Raw genomic sequence first — 14,584 nt, 5'->3', positions numbered from 1 at the left:
ATTAAGATTCCTGTGTGTTAGTTTGCTTGGACCTTCATAAAACATACCACAAATTACGTGGCTTAAACATTAGCAATTTATTTTCTCACAGTTCTAGGGGCTAGAAGTCCAAGATCAAGGTGCCGGCAGGGTTATTTTCTTCAGAGGCCTCTCTTCTTGGCTTGCAGACAGCCGTCTTCTTGCTGTGTCCTCACATGGTGTTTCCACCAGTCCTATTGGATTAGGGTCCCACCCTTATGACCTCATTTAATTTTAATCATGTCTTTAAAGTTTCCATCTCCAAATACAGTCACATTCTAAGGTACTGGGGGTTAGGCCTCCAACATATGAATTTTAAGGGGATACAATTTAGCCCATAACACACACATACCCCCCCCCAAAAAAAAAAAGTATTCCAAACAGTGTGCAGAGCATGTGCCAAGGCAGGGAGGGGTGAAAGAGTGTGGTAGGTTCAGCACGCCGAGAGTGAAGACTGAGCAAGGAAAAGAAGCAAGAGGTGAGAGGAAGGGAGGAGCCTGGCCCCTCTGCCCCTGGGAAAAGGCAGCACTGCGTGGATGGACAATCACATATAGTTTACTAAAGCGTTTTACATATTTGGTCATCTATGTGGATAATGAGCTGTTGTTGCTAACTAGTCCTCTCTGCCTTCCTGGGCCTTGGTTTCTCCACGTGTAAGAGAAAACCAGATGGTGCCTGGGAAATCTGTGGGTCTTTGTACAACTCACCCGGCAGTCTGCCACATCCTACAAGCATGTCATGCTTTGGTCCCGATGACTGTGGCAAGGGAGGCTGCATAGTTGAGAGATGTCCACTAGCTGAGGACAGGAGTAGGCAAGCCCATGGCTTGTGGTGTCAAGTTATCCCCCCACACACAGTGGTGCCCCAGGATAGAGAAAGCACACTGCAGCCATACTTCCCTCGGGGCTCTGACTTCTCCTCAGTCCCCACCTGTCTCACTGGACCAGGAGGAGGAACACTGGGAAATGCCAGGGGTTCCTGATCACCTTTAGCTTTAATGCAGTAAATATCCATAAATCCTTCCCTGAGAACTCTGAGTTATTCAGTCAATAGGTCTTGAGTGCCTGCTGTCCAATCCACCGGCTCACCTGCACCTGCCCTGCCGTCACTCACCTGGCCCTGCTGGCAGCAGAGGCCTCCTTCTCCGAGGCCGCCCGCCATGGCCCTGGCTCCCCTCCCTTGTGCCCCCTCAGGAGCTGCCACTGCATGTTACCCCTGCCCCGCCTGCATCCTCCCTCTCTCCCTCTCTACCTAATCCTTCCTGTCAGCCTTTAAATAAGCCTCTTGATCTTTAAAAAAAAAAAAAAAGTGACTATAAAAAATCCTCCCTTGATTTCACTTTCCAGCTCTCAACCTCTTTCTCCTCTGCTCTTTACTGCCAACTTTCTCAAGAGATGTGTATGCTTCTCACTGCCTGTTCCACTAGTTAACGCCTGCTCATTCTCCACACCCCACCCCAACCCCTCTTGGCCTGGCTGGGACTGCTCACCCCTTGGATCTCAGCTCAAACACCAGCCAGCGGGCAGCCTTCCCTGACCCCCAGAGCAGGCCAGGGCCCCCAGCACCAGATGCTCGCACTGCTCTCAGCACAACTGCAGGTAAAAGACTAGCTGATGAGTTCTTTAACATACTCGTGCCATTGGCGACTGTGGTCTAGCAGGGCATAGATTGGCATGCCCAGTGCCTCCCTAGCACATGCCAGGCACATAGTAGGTGCTCAACAAATGTTTGCTAAATGATTAAAGGTTGACTACTAGGCCTGTGCTAGGCTGTGGAGATGAAAATAATATTTATTGAGGCCTAACTAAATGTCTGGCACTGTTAATTGTCTTTTATGCATTAATTCCTTTAATTCTCACAGCCACCTATGAGGTAATATTATTGTCTTCATTCTACAGATGAGGAAATGGAGTCACTTGCCATGGTTACATAGCTTATAAGGAGCAGAACCAGGATTCGAACCCAGGCAGGCTCCAGAACCCATGCTCTTACCACCATAGCACCCTTCCTCTCAGGCCTGGTGTCCCTGTTACACCTCTCTTGTATGGTGAGACCAGGAGTGACCCCTGCCCTCACAAAGCTTCCAGACTAAAAGGCCCATATAGGACGTGCCCAAGTAGACCAGGCCAGGTGTCGATCCTGAACAAAAGCAAACAAAGCAGTCAAGTCTGCTGGATATGACCTTCCACTCTTGTGGTACATCCCGGCAACCTCACATGGGCCCGTACTAGAGGCACAACCCCTTGGAGCGTAGCCATTGCCTGTAGAAGGAGGAAGCCACTGCTCATCAGCACATACTCGGGTCTCTGTGAGGGAGGCAGTGTTATCACCGCTGTATGGATGAGCAAGCTGAAGACTCTTGCCTAAAGTCACACAGCTAATAAGGGGTTGAAACCAGGTCTGTCTGATTCCAGATCCCATCTTCTTTCTTGGCCTCAAACTGCCCTCTTAGGACAAAGGTCCAAGTAGCCTGTCTACAGAAAAAACACACCTGCTGCCTCTCAGGGTACACGCTGGGCATGCTGGCTTTGACGCCAAGTCAGAACAAACGGATCCCAGGTTTAAACCTAACCCTGCCACCAGGGAAGAGAAGAGGGCTGCATTACCTCCTACAAACTTTAGTCAGGTTTGTTCTCTTTGCATTATATATGCTAGATCTCTTAACATCCTCCCTGGCAGCAATCTGACCAATAAGAAATAAACTTCCTAAGAAATACAGTTTTGTCCAGTATGGTAGCCACTAAGCACATGTGCCTGTTGAGCACTTGAAATGACCAGTGCAAATTGAGATGTGCTGTAAATATAAAATTCATGCTGAATTTTGAAAACTTAGTATGCAAAAAAAAAAGGTAAGCTCTCTCATTAATAATTTTCTATAATGATTCCATGTAGAAATGTTAACATTTTGGACCTGTCAGATTAAATAAAATGTATCACTGAAATTAATTTCACCTGTTCCATTTTACTTTTTGTAATGTGGCTAGTAGAAATGTGGAAGCAGAGTCCTGTTTAGAAATCTGCTCTCAGCATTTGTAGACAGTATCTCTGCTCCTCAGACTGAGCTCAGTTGTGAAACGGTGGCCTTTGATGGTGTGCTGTGTATCCTTTATTCCACAGGAGGATGCAGACGTGGAGTGGAAATTTGCCCGAGCAAAACTCTGGCTGTCTTATTTTGATGAAGGAAGAACTCTACCTGCTCCTTTTAATCTAGTGCCAAGTCCTAAATCATTTTATTATCTCATAATGAGAATCAAGATGTGCCTCATAAAACTCTGCAAATCTAAGGCCAAAAGCTGTGAAAACGACCTTGAAATGGGCATGCTGAATTCCAAATTCAGGGTAGGTAGCATCCAGTTTATGGGGCTAGAGAAGGCAGTGGGAGGGTGAGGACTGAGTTGTGTGTGTTTGATTCAGATGGTGGCCCCTGACCCAAGGGAAGTCAGGAGCTGGGGGGCGCCACTGCTCTTCAGAATCTGCTGGCACATCAGCAAAGGCTGCCTGTGGTTCCACCCCTTCTCCTTGCAGGTCCTTGGAGAGGTGCATTATTAGGGACTCAGCAAGCTGCCTGGCTGAGCAGTGACCCCAGTGAGTGCAACTCCTGAGTGAACTTGGAAGTGGTATAGCTTTTTCCAGAAAGTACCTGGAGAAAGATTTCTGAAAAGAAATGTTCCCTGCCCATTCTCTCCCCTACCTGGAGATTCTCAGTGTTGATTAGCATATTAAAACCTCTGAGGAGTCCTTGAGGAAAGACACCTTCATAACTTTAACTCAGTGCTTTCCCAAAGTTACCAAACAACATTCTGTAACCCTTGTTAACATTCTGCAGAACTAAAGTTCCCAGAAACAGTGTTCTGGGAAGCTAAGCAGCAGCAGTACATGGGCCTATATGTGGCTGCTGTTCAAGTCCGTCTGTATATGTATGTATATATGTATGTTCTGTTTCCAGAAGACTCGCTACCAAGCTGGTATGAGAAATTCTGAAAACCTGACAGCAAATAACACTTTCAGCAAGCCCACCAGATACCAGGTAATGACCACTTTCCCAGCACGGACAGGAGTAGACGCAGTTAAGATGTGGATTTAGCCCCGTAGCTGTATCATTCCCCCAGAACACATCTTCATTCCTCCCTTCATTGAACAAATACGTATTGAGTGCCTCTGTATGCCAGGCACTGTGCTGCTTGCTGAGATACAGACACGGTTCCCACCTTAGTGGCCCCTCTGGTCTAGGGAGGGAGAGAGACATTGAACAAGTAAGCACACAAATATTTATATGACTTCAAATTGATAAAAGTGCAAAGAAGGACACAATAGAGTTCCAAGATAGAGAAAAATAGGGAGCCCCTGCTCAGATATAGTTATCAGAGAGGGCATCTTCAAGAGGACAGTTCGCGAAGACCTCACGGATGAGCAGGAGGCGCCTCATGGGCCTTCCAGGTAGAAGAAAAGGGAAAGGCCTGAGGGGAGAAGCATGCAGGTCTGGAGCAGCCTGGGGAGCAGCCCAGCCCCACGAGCAGGAGAGAGCAGAGGGGGATGCGGTCAGAGGGAAGTCAGGGGCCAGACCCCTGTCAGGATGTGGATTTTATTCCAAGTTCGTAAGGTCGGCAGGGGAGAGGGGTGACTTCGCAGGGGAGGGTGGATGATTGTATTTGAAGTTGTACTTATGCTTTAAGAAGGACCACCTAGCTGCTATAATGAGAGGAGACAGGCAGTGACAAGAGTGCAAGCAGGGAGACCGGTAGGGAGAACGTGAGAGTCATCCGGGTATGAGGGATGGTGGCTTGGATTGGGCTGTGAGTAGGGCAGTGGGGAAAAGCAGACAGATTCAATACACGTACATTCCGGATGTACAGCCAACAAGACCTGATGCTGGTGAGTATGGGGGAGGGAGGGACAGTAGCCAGCATGACTCCCAGATGTCATAAGCATCCAAGTGGAGATTGGTGTCTTCAATGAGCACCTGACCTTAGACTACTAAGTCTGTTGTTATAAAAATTACAAAAAGACCTTTTATGCTTGCAATCCTTGCATTGCTTTTGGAAATGAACGCCAAATCTCTGTTATCAGTTTGAATCAGCCATGAGCCAGGGATCAATGGTAACTACAGGTGATCGATTACAAAAGTGTAGGCCATTCTTTTCTTGCCTTCCACTGCTCCATGATCAGCAGTTTTATCCATGCTGATCATTTCTTATCAGATGTAAATGTGAAGCTGTCCTGAGCATTCTTTTCATCCGAGGTGAAAGTCCCTGCTGCCACCTTCCCAAAGGGAACAATTACAGATTTAACATCTTCTAGACACAGGTCTCAAATTGAATCTTTCCATCCATATTTCAGAAGCCAGCTGTGCAGTTAAGAGGATTTAATTGTACAATTAAGAAATGGCTTATCCCTCAAAGCACTTATAGTTTTATCAGATGACAGCGACTAAAACTTGGCAATGCGCAAATCTTGTATTTAATTGTGCACGAAATTGAGACTGCCCAGTTTGATCTGCTTTGAGTTATTTTACAGGCCAAATCCTTTGGTCAGTGGAAGGGATTTTATTTCTTAGCTTCTTGGAGACACTTATAGATTATCTGTATCACGGAAAGGATAGAAAAGCCTTATGGGTTAGGGCCAAATCTCTTCCTGGGTTTTGAGCAGAATCAGCTACAGAGATAAAGGAAGACTGATTATGTGTCACCGTCCTAAACCCAGAATGACTCCTTTCTGGACAAGTTAGTTTTCAAAAGCAGTCTCAGAGCAATCCCATTCCTGTCTTCTGTCATCACAGGTTGAGTCTCTGCTGCCCTAAATCTCCCCAGTAACTTCCTGCTGTGATTACAGAGTTTGGTCAGTTTGCAGCTTCAGGCTACTGATGACCTTGGAAAGCTTTGCTCACCTCGAGTTTTGTGAATCCTTGGAGAAAAGCCTGGGGCTATTTATTCAAATAGTTGTCACAGAAAAGAAGAAAAACTGGGCCAGTAGGCATCAGAGGGGAAGGACTGAGCAGACAGCAATGGGAGCTGGGAGCACCCTGCATTCCTGCATTTGCATATTGGCACTCTGCTCAGCCCTGTCAGGCTAGGTCTTGGCATCTTCCTCAGCCATCATCTGCTCATGATCAGAAAACCATAAGACGACACTAAAGGACAGCTGGCAGCAGGCTAAACACCAGCCCAGGTATAGCCTCCCCATATTCCTGGAAGAGGAGCACTACATTTAACCTCATTGAACAGATGAGAGGACTGAGCCTCAGTGGCTGAGTGTGCACAGCTGGTTGGACTGGGATCTGTCTGACTCACAAGAGCTCCTTCCTTTACCACATCACACTGCCCGGGCACTTGGGCATCTCCGTAGCATTGTATCACAGTCTTTCTCGGCACCTGCTTTGGCCATGTTTGACAGGCACTAGGAAGAGATCTACTTGAGCCTTCCAATCCTTGGTGAGGAGGCCAGGAGCAGCAGGAGGCACTTGTGCACTTCTGAGATTGCCCACAGCCACAGGCCAAAGCAGAAGGACAGACTTGGGCAGGGATCTGACTGTGACTCATCTGTTTTCTTGGGCCCACTAGTGGCCCTTGAAGTTCTAGAGCTTTCCTCCCAAGGCAACTTCCAAATGTGCAGAGAACATGAGGAGTCCAAGTGCCTCCCTCTATCTTACTATCCAGGCTATACCCAGAGCTGTCATCTTTCTGAGTCCATATCCCGTTGGCCTCTCCCCCAGCCATGGCGCTGAGAAATCCTGTGGCAGTCCCAAAGAGACAGGAGCACCGTCGTTCTTGCACATTTAGTTATTAAGCTTGTTCCTTGTTGTCTCTTCATTACAGCTTCTCAGTGGTTAGTGTTCTAGGTGTTTATTTCAAGCTTGTCAATCCTTCAGCTTTTTTGAGACCTTTGTTCTAAGGGAAGAGAGCTTCTTCAGACTTCACAGGCTCTCTGTGCTTTTCTTTTCTTAGACTCCCGGGTGTCTGAATGGTTATTTTTCGCAAAACTAGTTTCTTGCTTATGAAATGTTTTTTTCCAATCTGGGCTCTGTGGACATGAGATCAAACAGTGGAACACAACCATCATATTGGTGAGATGGCCAAAGTGTGCCTCCTCTCAAAGCCACCCTGTGACCTGTTCCAAGACCCAGCGTGTCAACTCATTGGGAGATATACAGACCTTATATACTCCCTCTCTGAGAGGTACATATCTTGATGGACAGAGCAAACAAGCCACACCCCAAATAAACCATAGAATCCAGGCACAGTCCATCATTCAAGTAAGCCCCAATCTTTATGTTGTAATCTCTTTCCCAAAACCCAGTGGGAAGTCCTCTTTTTCACCTTCTAGCTGCCCTTTACTGTATAGATCAAAGCAAGTAGAATAGACAGCTTGCTAGGGCTTATTTCTGCTATTCTAGTGTCTGAGAAACTCCAGTTTAATAAGTGACTTGTTCTGCAATCCATTTTGTCCACTCTCTTCCAAATGTTCCTCAATTTCTATTTTCCTAAGTGGCAACATTTCTTCCCTCTGGATTCAACTTCATTGACCATCTTCAGCATAGAGTACGTGTTCTCTTCCTTGTCTGTGTTCTTAGCTGCTCCTGAGCAGAGAGAGTCGTCTCTCCCATAGGAAGACTTTCTATGTTCCCCTCCACTGGCAGTGGCCAGAGGCCATCTGACCCTTTGGATCTAGGCTGGGAGAACTGTGTGCCTCCCTCCCCAAATGTGGGTCTCCATGTGACAACTATTCTTATCCATGGTGCAGCTCTTTTTCATCCACTTGAGTGGTCTTTTGCCTGAGTAATATTGCTAAATATACCCATCTCCAGTACTTGCTAAATGCACAGGGCAGGGTGGGGAGAGTGGCCACCAACAGGGACATGTGAACTTGGGGATAGTTTATTTTCTTCATGAAGTAAAAGAACTCCGAGGAAGATAGCAAGGAGATATCTCAACCTCATCACAAAGGAACAGACTTTCCTCCACACAATGAAGGAGGGGAGGCTTTTGATGTACATCTTTTCTGGAAACAGATATTCTTTGTGGCATCCATGTTATATAGAACTTTTGAGCATTTGCCAACCATTTCAAACTTTCTGGTGGTGAAAATAGCATCTTGCTCTTGCAGATCCCAAGTTATCTAACATGCACATGCCAGAGGGGAAGATAAGTCCCCATGAGGACACAGAGTCTCTAAGGACTGGCAGGTGCTCATGCTGCTCTCCCTGAAGGTCCCTGTCATTCCTGGAAGTGACCTGAGGGTGGGGAGAAAGGTCAAAGGGTCCCTGCACATCTGCAGTGCTCATCTGATTCTACTTCCACGTGAAGCCACTGTAATCCTAATGCATGTTGAGGGCTTAAAAGTGAACCTTTGGGGCTGGCCCCGTGGCTCACTCGGGCAGTGCGGCGCTGGTAGCACCGAGGCTGAGGGTTCGGATCCTATATAGGGATGGCTGGTGCGCTCACTGGCTGAGCGTGATGCAGACAACACCAAGTCAAGGGTTACGATCCCCTTACTGGTCAAAAAAAAAGTGAACCTTTGCTTTTCTATCCTTTGCACCCCAGGTCTGCAAAAACCCTAGCTCAGGTCAAACAAGCCAGTGCTCAAGAGTGGTCCATGAGCACTTACACTAATGCCATACTGGTGACCCTTTTCCCCCAGGAGTGACCACTGGATGAAAGGATGGATGAAGTTACCCATCCTTTAAAATCTTTGAGGCTTTCTCCTGCAAGGAAAGACTTGGAACCCAGAAGTGGAGGAAACTCCCTTTAACTAATGGGAGCCAGTTTCCTGCATCTCATTCACAAAGTTGTCTTGCACTTAACCTTTTTCTGAAGCTCAGATGAAGCCCCACCTTTGGTTTCCATTTTGGTTAAAACCCAGATCTGCCACCTCCTGGCTGTGTGACCTCAAGAAGTCACTTCACTCTCTGAACCTCGGTATCCTCACCTGTAAATGGAGACGTCAGCTCCCGTCTCCCTGAGTTTCTGGGAGGATTCAGTGAAATCATTTTTGTGAGACAGGCTTACACAATCCTGGTCTACAGGACACACTCAATACATTTGTTTCTTTGCTGCTTTCTTGTCCTTTCTCCCTTCCTCTTAGGGGACTATTCTGCACTGAAGGAGGCTTGTGAGCAGGATCTCACCTGTTTAAAACAAATGGAATTTGAAGGGCACATTTTGTATCAATAGTAAACATATACTCTGGAATATTTTTAAATAACCAGTTCGATCACGTTGTGCTGAAACAGTGTGCACACTGAGCAGAAGGACTGCAGTTGTGGCTGTACCTATGAAAGGTTTCCACTCAGCGCCACTTCACTTCCAGTCTCTGGCTTATCGTTTTACATCATAACTATTTAGCTCTTTAATCAGTGGATCCTGATTAAAAACTGGGGAATCCTTAACTCATGAAGTTTGCCTTGAAAAGACAACCATCTTTAACTAGATCCCCTTAACTTGTGTCAGCCTGAAAGTTTGCATTGGAAAAATACTTCTGAATTTCTTATTCAGTTAGCATGGCAGATTCTTAGGTATCTAGGGTTTTTTCCATGAGAGCTACCGCAGGAAAAAGGTTTTGTTTGCTTTTCTTATTCAAAGTGAAAACATTATTGGGCCTAACCCATGGCTCACTTGGGAGAGTGCGGTGCTGGGAGCACAGCAGCGCTGGGAGCACTGAGGCCGCAGGTTCGGATCCTCTATAGGGATGGCTGGTGTGCTCACTGGCTGAGCGTGGTGCGGATGACACCAAGCCAAGGGTTCCGATCCCCTTACTGGTCACACACAAAAAAAGTGAAAACATTATTGAGTCTCATGGAAAGGTATATATTCTTATAACTTAGATAACCTATTATATTGACTGTAAGAATGTCCATGAGAAATCCAGCACTGCAGTTTAACCACTAATACGATAAAGCCTTTCTGAGAAGGAGCAGCATGAGGCAACTTGCTAATTAACTTCTCGGCCTGGCATTAGATCACAAATCAAACCACAGGATCAAGTGGGCCATGAGCCCGAGGGCTGAGCAGGGCCTATGCTGGTTTGAATGAGTTGACCCAGCATCATCGAGAGTCTTGGCTGGGTTGAGGTGATGTCCTGGAATCCCAACCTGGGAGATGCCTCCTTGGCAAGGTCTTCACCATTAAAGGTGTGGAGAAAATCATTAGTTCAGGATAATAATGAGTTTGATCCTCCAGATCTTTGCATCCAATTCACTTTCCTTCTGCTTGCAAGAAGCTTTTCCTGAGTCCATCTAGTTTGAGAGAACTTAGCAGCCTGCTTCACATCACACAGCAAAGCCAGGGACAGAATTCGACCCACACAGGTTTCTTGAATCTAGAAAATTCTGCCTCGACCCCTCAGTCTTCAGGTGTGAGCAGGAGAGCAGGTCACAGGAAGGGATGACTGGCGAGCAGGGAAATCCCTTCTCCTTTTCCATACTGCTCATCTAGCACAAGATTCAGAAGTCTCAGCCACCAGAATATTTTTAAATCCTGTGATTTCACAGGAACCCTGGAACAACTTAGCTGGCAAAATCCAAAGTTCACCTCCTGCAGTCTTTCTTACACTTGGCTCTATTCTTGGTGTCTCTTAAGTGTTTATTCATGCCTCGTTTGCTTAAAGTATACAGTTTCTGCATAATAAACGGAACATGAGGGCCAAACTCTTCTCCTCCAGTGTGACTGGTGGCACAGTTAGGCCTGTGGGATTTCATGGGAAGTGGCATGTCTGCAAACTTCCAGAGGCCCTACTGTACCAGCTTCTGCTTCTGGCAGGAGTTTCCTTGTCCTGCAAGCCTGGTCCTGACTTTTGTACCAAGCTGATCTCTCATGAACAGCACACCTCTCACCGCCACCTCTGAGGGATGCAGTTCCAGCTGGCTGGCCTGCCAAGCCTTTCCCAGTATTCCCTCCTTGAAATAGAACTGAGGCCAGGGAGGAAGACATGACTGGTCAGGGTAGAGTCAGGACTACGATCCTCAAGCAGCCCCATGGATCCAAGATGATTCTCTTTCTCCGCCCCCCCTCTCTCTCCCCATCTCTCCCCCCACCCCCTTGGCCCAGCTTCTTGCTGTGGAGAAGTGTCCTGTTCTTACATCCAGGGACAGGTGGGCACTAGAGGGAGGTTAACAGAGAGACCAGACGGGTTCCCCCAGTAGGCAGGGCCCCCGCCAGAGCGAGGCAGTAGGCATGGCGGGGCCCCAGGGCTGTCGAGGTGTGGTGGGGAAAGGAGGGTCAGGCTGCCTCTGCGCTAAGCTGGACTTGTCCAATCTTCCTTGCTTCCTATTTCAGAAAATCATGAAACGGCTCATAAAAAGATATGTCCTGAAGGCCCAGGTGGACAGAGAAAATGACGAAGTCAATGAAGGTAAGTGATTGGGTCACCACAAACATAGTGTCGTAAAACACAATTTCTGCAGTTCGGAAGCCAGACCTGGGTCTCACCAGGCTAAGGTCACAGTGTTGTCGGGTGCTGTGTTCCTTTCTGGTGGCTCTCGGAGGGGAGCAGTTTCTGGCTCATTCAGGTGCAGGCAGGATGCTTCCCATGCAGCTGTAGGCTGCAGTCTCCATTTCCCTGCTGGCTGCAGCTGGGCTGCCCAAGCTCTAACTTGGAGGCCACCCTCCAGTCTCTGCATATGGCCCCGACATTTGAGTCAGCAGCAGGGCGGCAGATCCCCTCACACCTTGTCTCTGTCATCCCATCCCTCTGACCCACCCCTCTGCTTTCCTTCTCCACTTTTAAGGATTCATGCAATTAGATCGGGTTCACCTGGATAAGAGTAACTGCTTAAAATCCAGAGTAATCTCCCTATTTTAAGGTCAGCTTAAATTAGGATATGATTAACACCCTTAATTCCATTAGTGACCTTAGCTCCCATTTGCCATGTATCACAACCATATTCACAGGCGGAACACCAGGGATTAGGATGTGGACATCTTGGGAGTGGGTGACATTATCCTGCCCACACACTGATGGCTGCCTTGAGTCTGCCTCATGTCTCTTGAGTTCAGGATGGCCAAGAATTCCAGTGCCGGTGCCTCGTTCCATGGGCACGCATACAGGGTGGGCAGACTGTTCCGCATTTTTGGAGTCTGCCTCCAGCTCAGTTCCAACTGACCCCGTCTGGTCTCAGTTCCAGGTTCTAGAATCTGACAGCCAGCAGTGTTTCTCAAAGTATCCCCACCTCAGAACCAGTCGTTAAACCTGCAGACCCTGGACCCACGCAGACCTAATGAATCAACATCTGCGGGATGAGGCCCGGGGTTCTGCATTTGGATCATAGCACCAGGTGACTGGTGCATACTGAAGTTTTCAGACTACACTATTTTCACTGTTTGCGTTACTTTCCAGTCTATTTTAAGCTGTTACTCTTAACTGAAAAGCAAATTACCTTATACCGGGTAGTTAATCTTCATGAGAGACCTAGAATAAACATTGGCTGCCTGGAAACAGCTTCATCCATGACTGAAGTCACTAAGTCTCCCCTCACTTGGGCCACAGGGGGCTACTGAAGGAGCCCGGTCATTGAGTGACATCTGCTTGGTCCTGGGCACCCAGCATGCAGCACAAAGCTCAGCAGGGACCGGGCTGGGACTGTTACAGGGCTAGGCAGCAGCCCAGCCATCCACCCCTCCTCGTGGGTCTCAAACATAAAACCGCTGGGTGTCACGCCAGCCAGCCTCACACAGTGCGTAACTGTGATCGAGGTCACTATAACTGATCAAAAGAGGTGGGGTACCCATGTGTCATGCCACTTAAATTATACCTTGGAACTGAGGTAAAGCGGTGAAGCACCTAGTGACAAGAAAATAGGGGGTGTATGCATTTTTGAAAATGAATCGAATTGTCTCTTCAATATCTCTGCATTTTATGTATGGAAAGCCTACCTGAAAATAGACATGACGAGTCCTCAGGCAGTGGACTCCCACATGAGTTAAGTCCAGCATCTGTAGTATCAGCAAAGCCCCTTTTGACTCCCCTTTGTGGTTAATAATAAGATTCTCACAACCCAGACCCATTGGACTTCTAACCATGGGGCTCACCACGGGGATAAAAAGTGGAAGTCCCCGCTTAGCGGTCCCTTGTTAGGGAACGAGGCGTGCAGGCGCTGCCATGGCTGCGTTAATATTTAGTCAAGCAGCACTGCGCGCATGGGCTGCATGACCCTGCTCTGCTCGCCGCTGGGGGCTGGCCGGATCCATGTCTGTGGCCTCTTGGGAGTTTCTCCTCTCTATAAATAATGACAGAACAAAACATAGAGTGTCATGAAATTAAATGTTCCAGTTAATGAGGGTGTTGCTCAACACCCTTAACTATCATTATGTGAAATAGTGCTAGACACAGTTCACAACCCTGATCCCAACTCTTCCTTCAAGCCCTTTAGGGAGAGGTTTTCCAGGATCGGGAGGAGAGGGGCTTTAAATGCATGCATGTATCCTTCAGTGATGGGGAGCTGGATGGGTCTTAGGCCAAAATAGAGCCCCCATTGCCTCACCCCCACCCCTGGGGGCTGGACCCGTACCCCGAGGTGCTGCTGGAAGGATGCACACCCCACATGTGTATACTCAGCAGAATCTTGTCTGTCCTTGCAGGTGAGCTGAAGGAAATCAAGCAAGATATCTCCAGCCTGCGCTATGAACTTCTTGAAGAGAAGTCTCAAGCTACTGGTGAGCTGGCAGACCTGATCCAACAGCTCAGCGAGAAATTTGGAAAGAACTTAAACAAGGATCACCTGAGGGTGAATAAGGGCAAAGACATTTAGCAGCCCACACCGGCATCTGTGACTTCTACCAGCATTCCAAGGCCAGGTTGGATGCCCTGGCCCCCAGCCCAGGTGGGAAGGGGTCCTGCACCGCTCCTCTAGGACACGAAGGGGGTCCACTGGCTCAGTCTTGAGAAGCATCGCTGACTCTCCAGCCTTGTGGCCTGTACCCAGAATTGCTGTGAATCTAGGCTGTTGGGTAAGAAAAGCTACCACAGAAAGAGGGGAGGAAATGCCCCTGACACACGTGAGACCTTCAGTCCAGCTGCAGTGAAATGCATCCCTGTGGCCAGAGCAGGAATGGGCCGTCCTAGATGCACACACGTGCCCTCCCGCTGCACATGGGACCGCAGCTTTGGCTGTGTCGGGGAAGACAAACCACCTCATCACATAAGCCCCTTCTCGCTCCCTCCCCACCATCCGCACACGTTCAGACAGAACTGGGAGGTGACCTGTGACTACTCTTAAGTGCCAGATGAGAACACAGATAGCCTAATAGCAAAATACTTATATTTGTTTATATATAAAAAAAAGTTTAAAAATCCTAAATCAAAAATTGTACTGTAGTCACAGCACTGTTTAGAGAACAACAGCAAAATCCAAATGATGTATTTTTACCTTTATTAAGATTATCTTGTATTTACTATTTTTACCTGAAATGGGAAGAAATAAAATTACCTCATAATAGCCTGGCAGCCTCTGTGGATGTGCTGCCAGGGCCATCCTGCACCCTGCCTGGAGATGGCCTTGGAACCCACGGGCCAGGGATGCTCTGGGAGGGGAATGAGCCCGTGAGAGGGAGAAGGTGCCAAGCTCCTGAGTCACATA

At 47.9% G+C, this 14,584-nt stretch overlaps 1 protein-coding gene across 1 annotated transcript; it reads left to right on the top strand.

Annotated features, from left to right (window-relative positions):
* Positions 1-3,135: 3,135 nt before the first annotated feature.
* Positions 3,136-14,379, top strand: LOC103598520 (short transient receptor potential channel 7-like; the record flags this gene model as incomplete). The annotated part of the gene is made up of 4 exons (XM_008582513.1): positions 3,136-3,357; positions 3,965-4,045; positions 11,286-11,361; positions 13,587-14,379. Coding segments are annotated over 4 exons (549 nt in total), but the record flags the coding sequence as incomplete, so codon positions are not given.
* Positions 14,380-14,584: the final 205 nt, after the last annotated feature.

Source organism: Galeopterus variegatus, unplaced genomic scaffold, assembly GCF_000696425.1.
Source record: "Galeopterus variegatus unplaced genomic scaffold, G_variegatus-3.0.2 Scaffold2656, whole genome shotgun sequence".
Taxonomy (NCBI): Eukaryota; Metazoa; Chordata; class Mammalia; order Dermoptera; family Cynocephalidae; genus Galeopterus; species Galeopterus variegatus.
The sequence above is the reverse complement of the archived record's forward strand: the minus strand, read 5'-3'. Positions and strand labels throughout refer to the sequence as shown.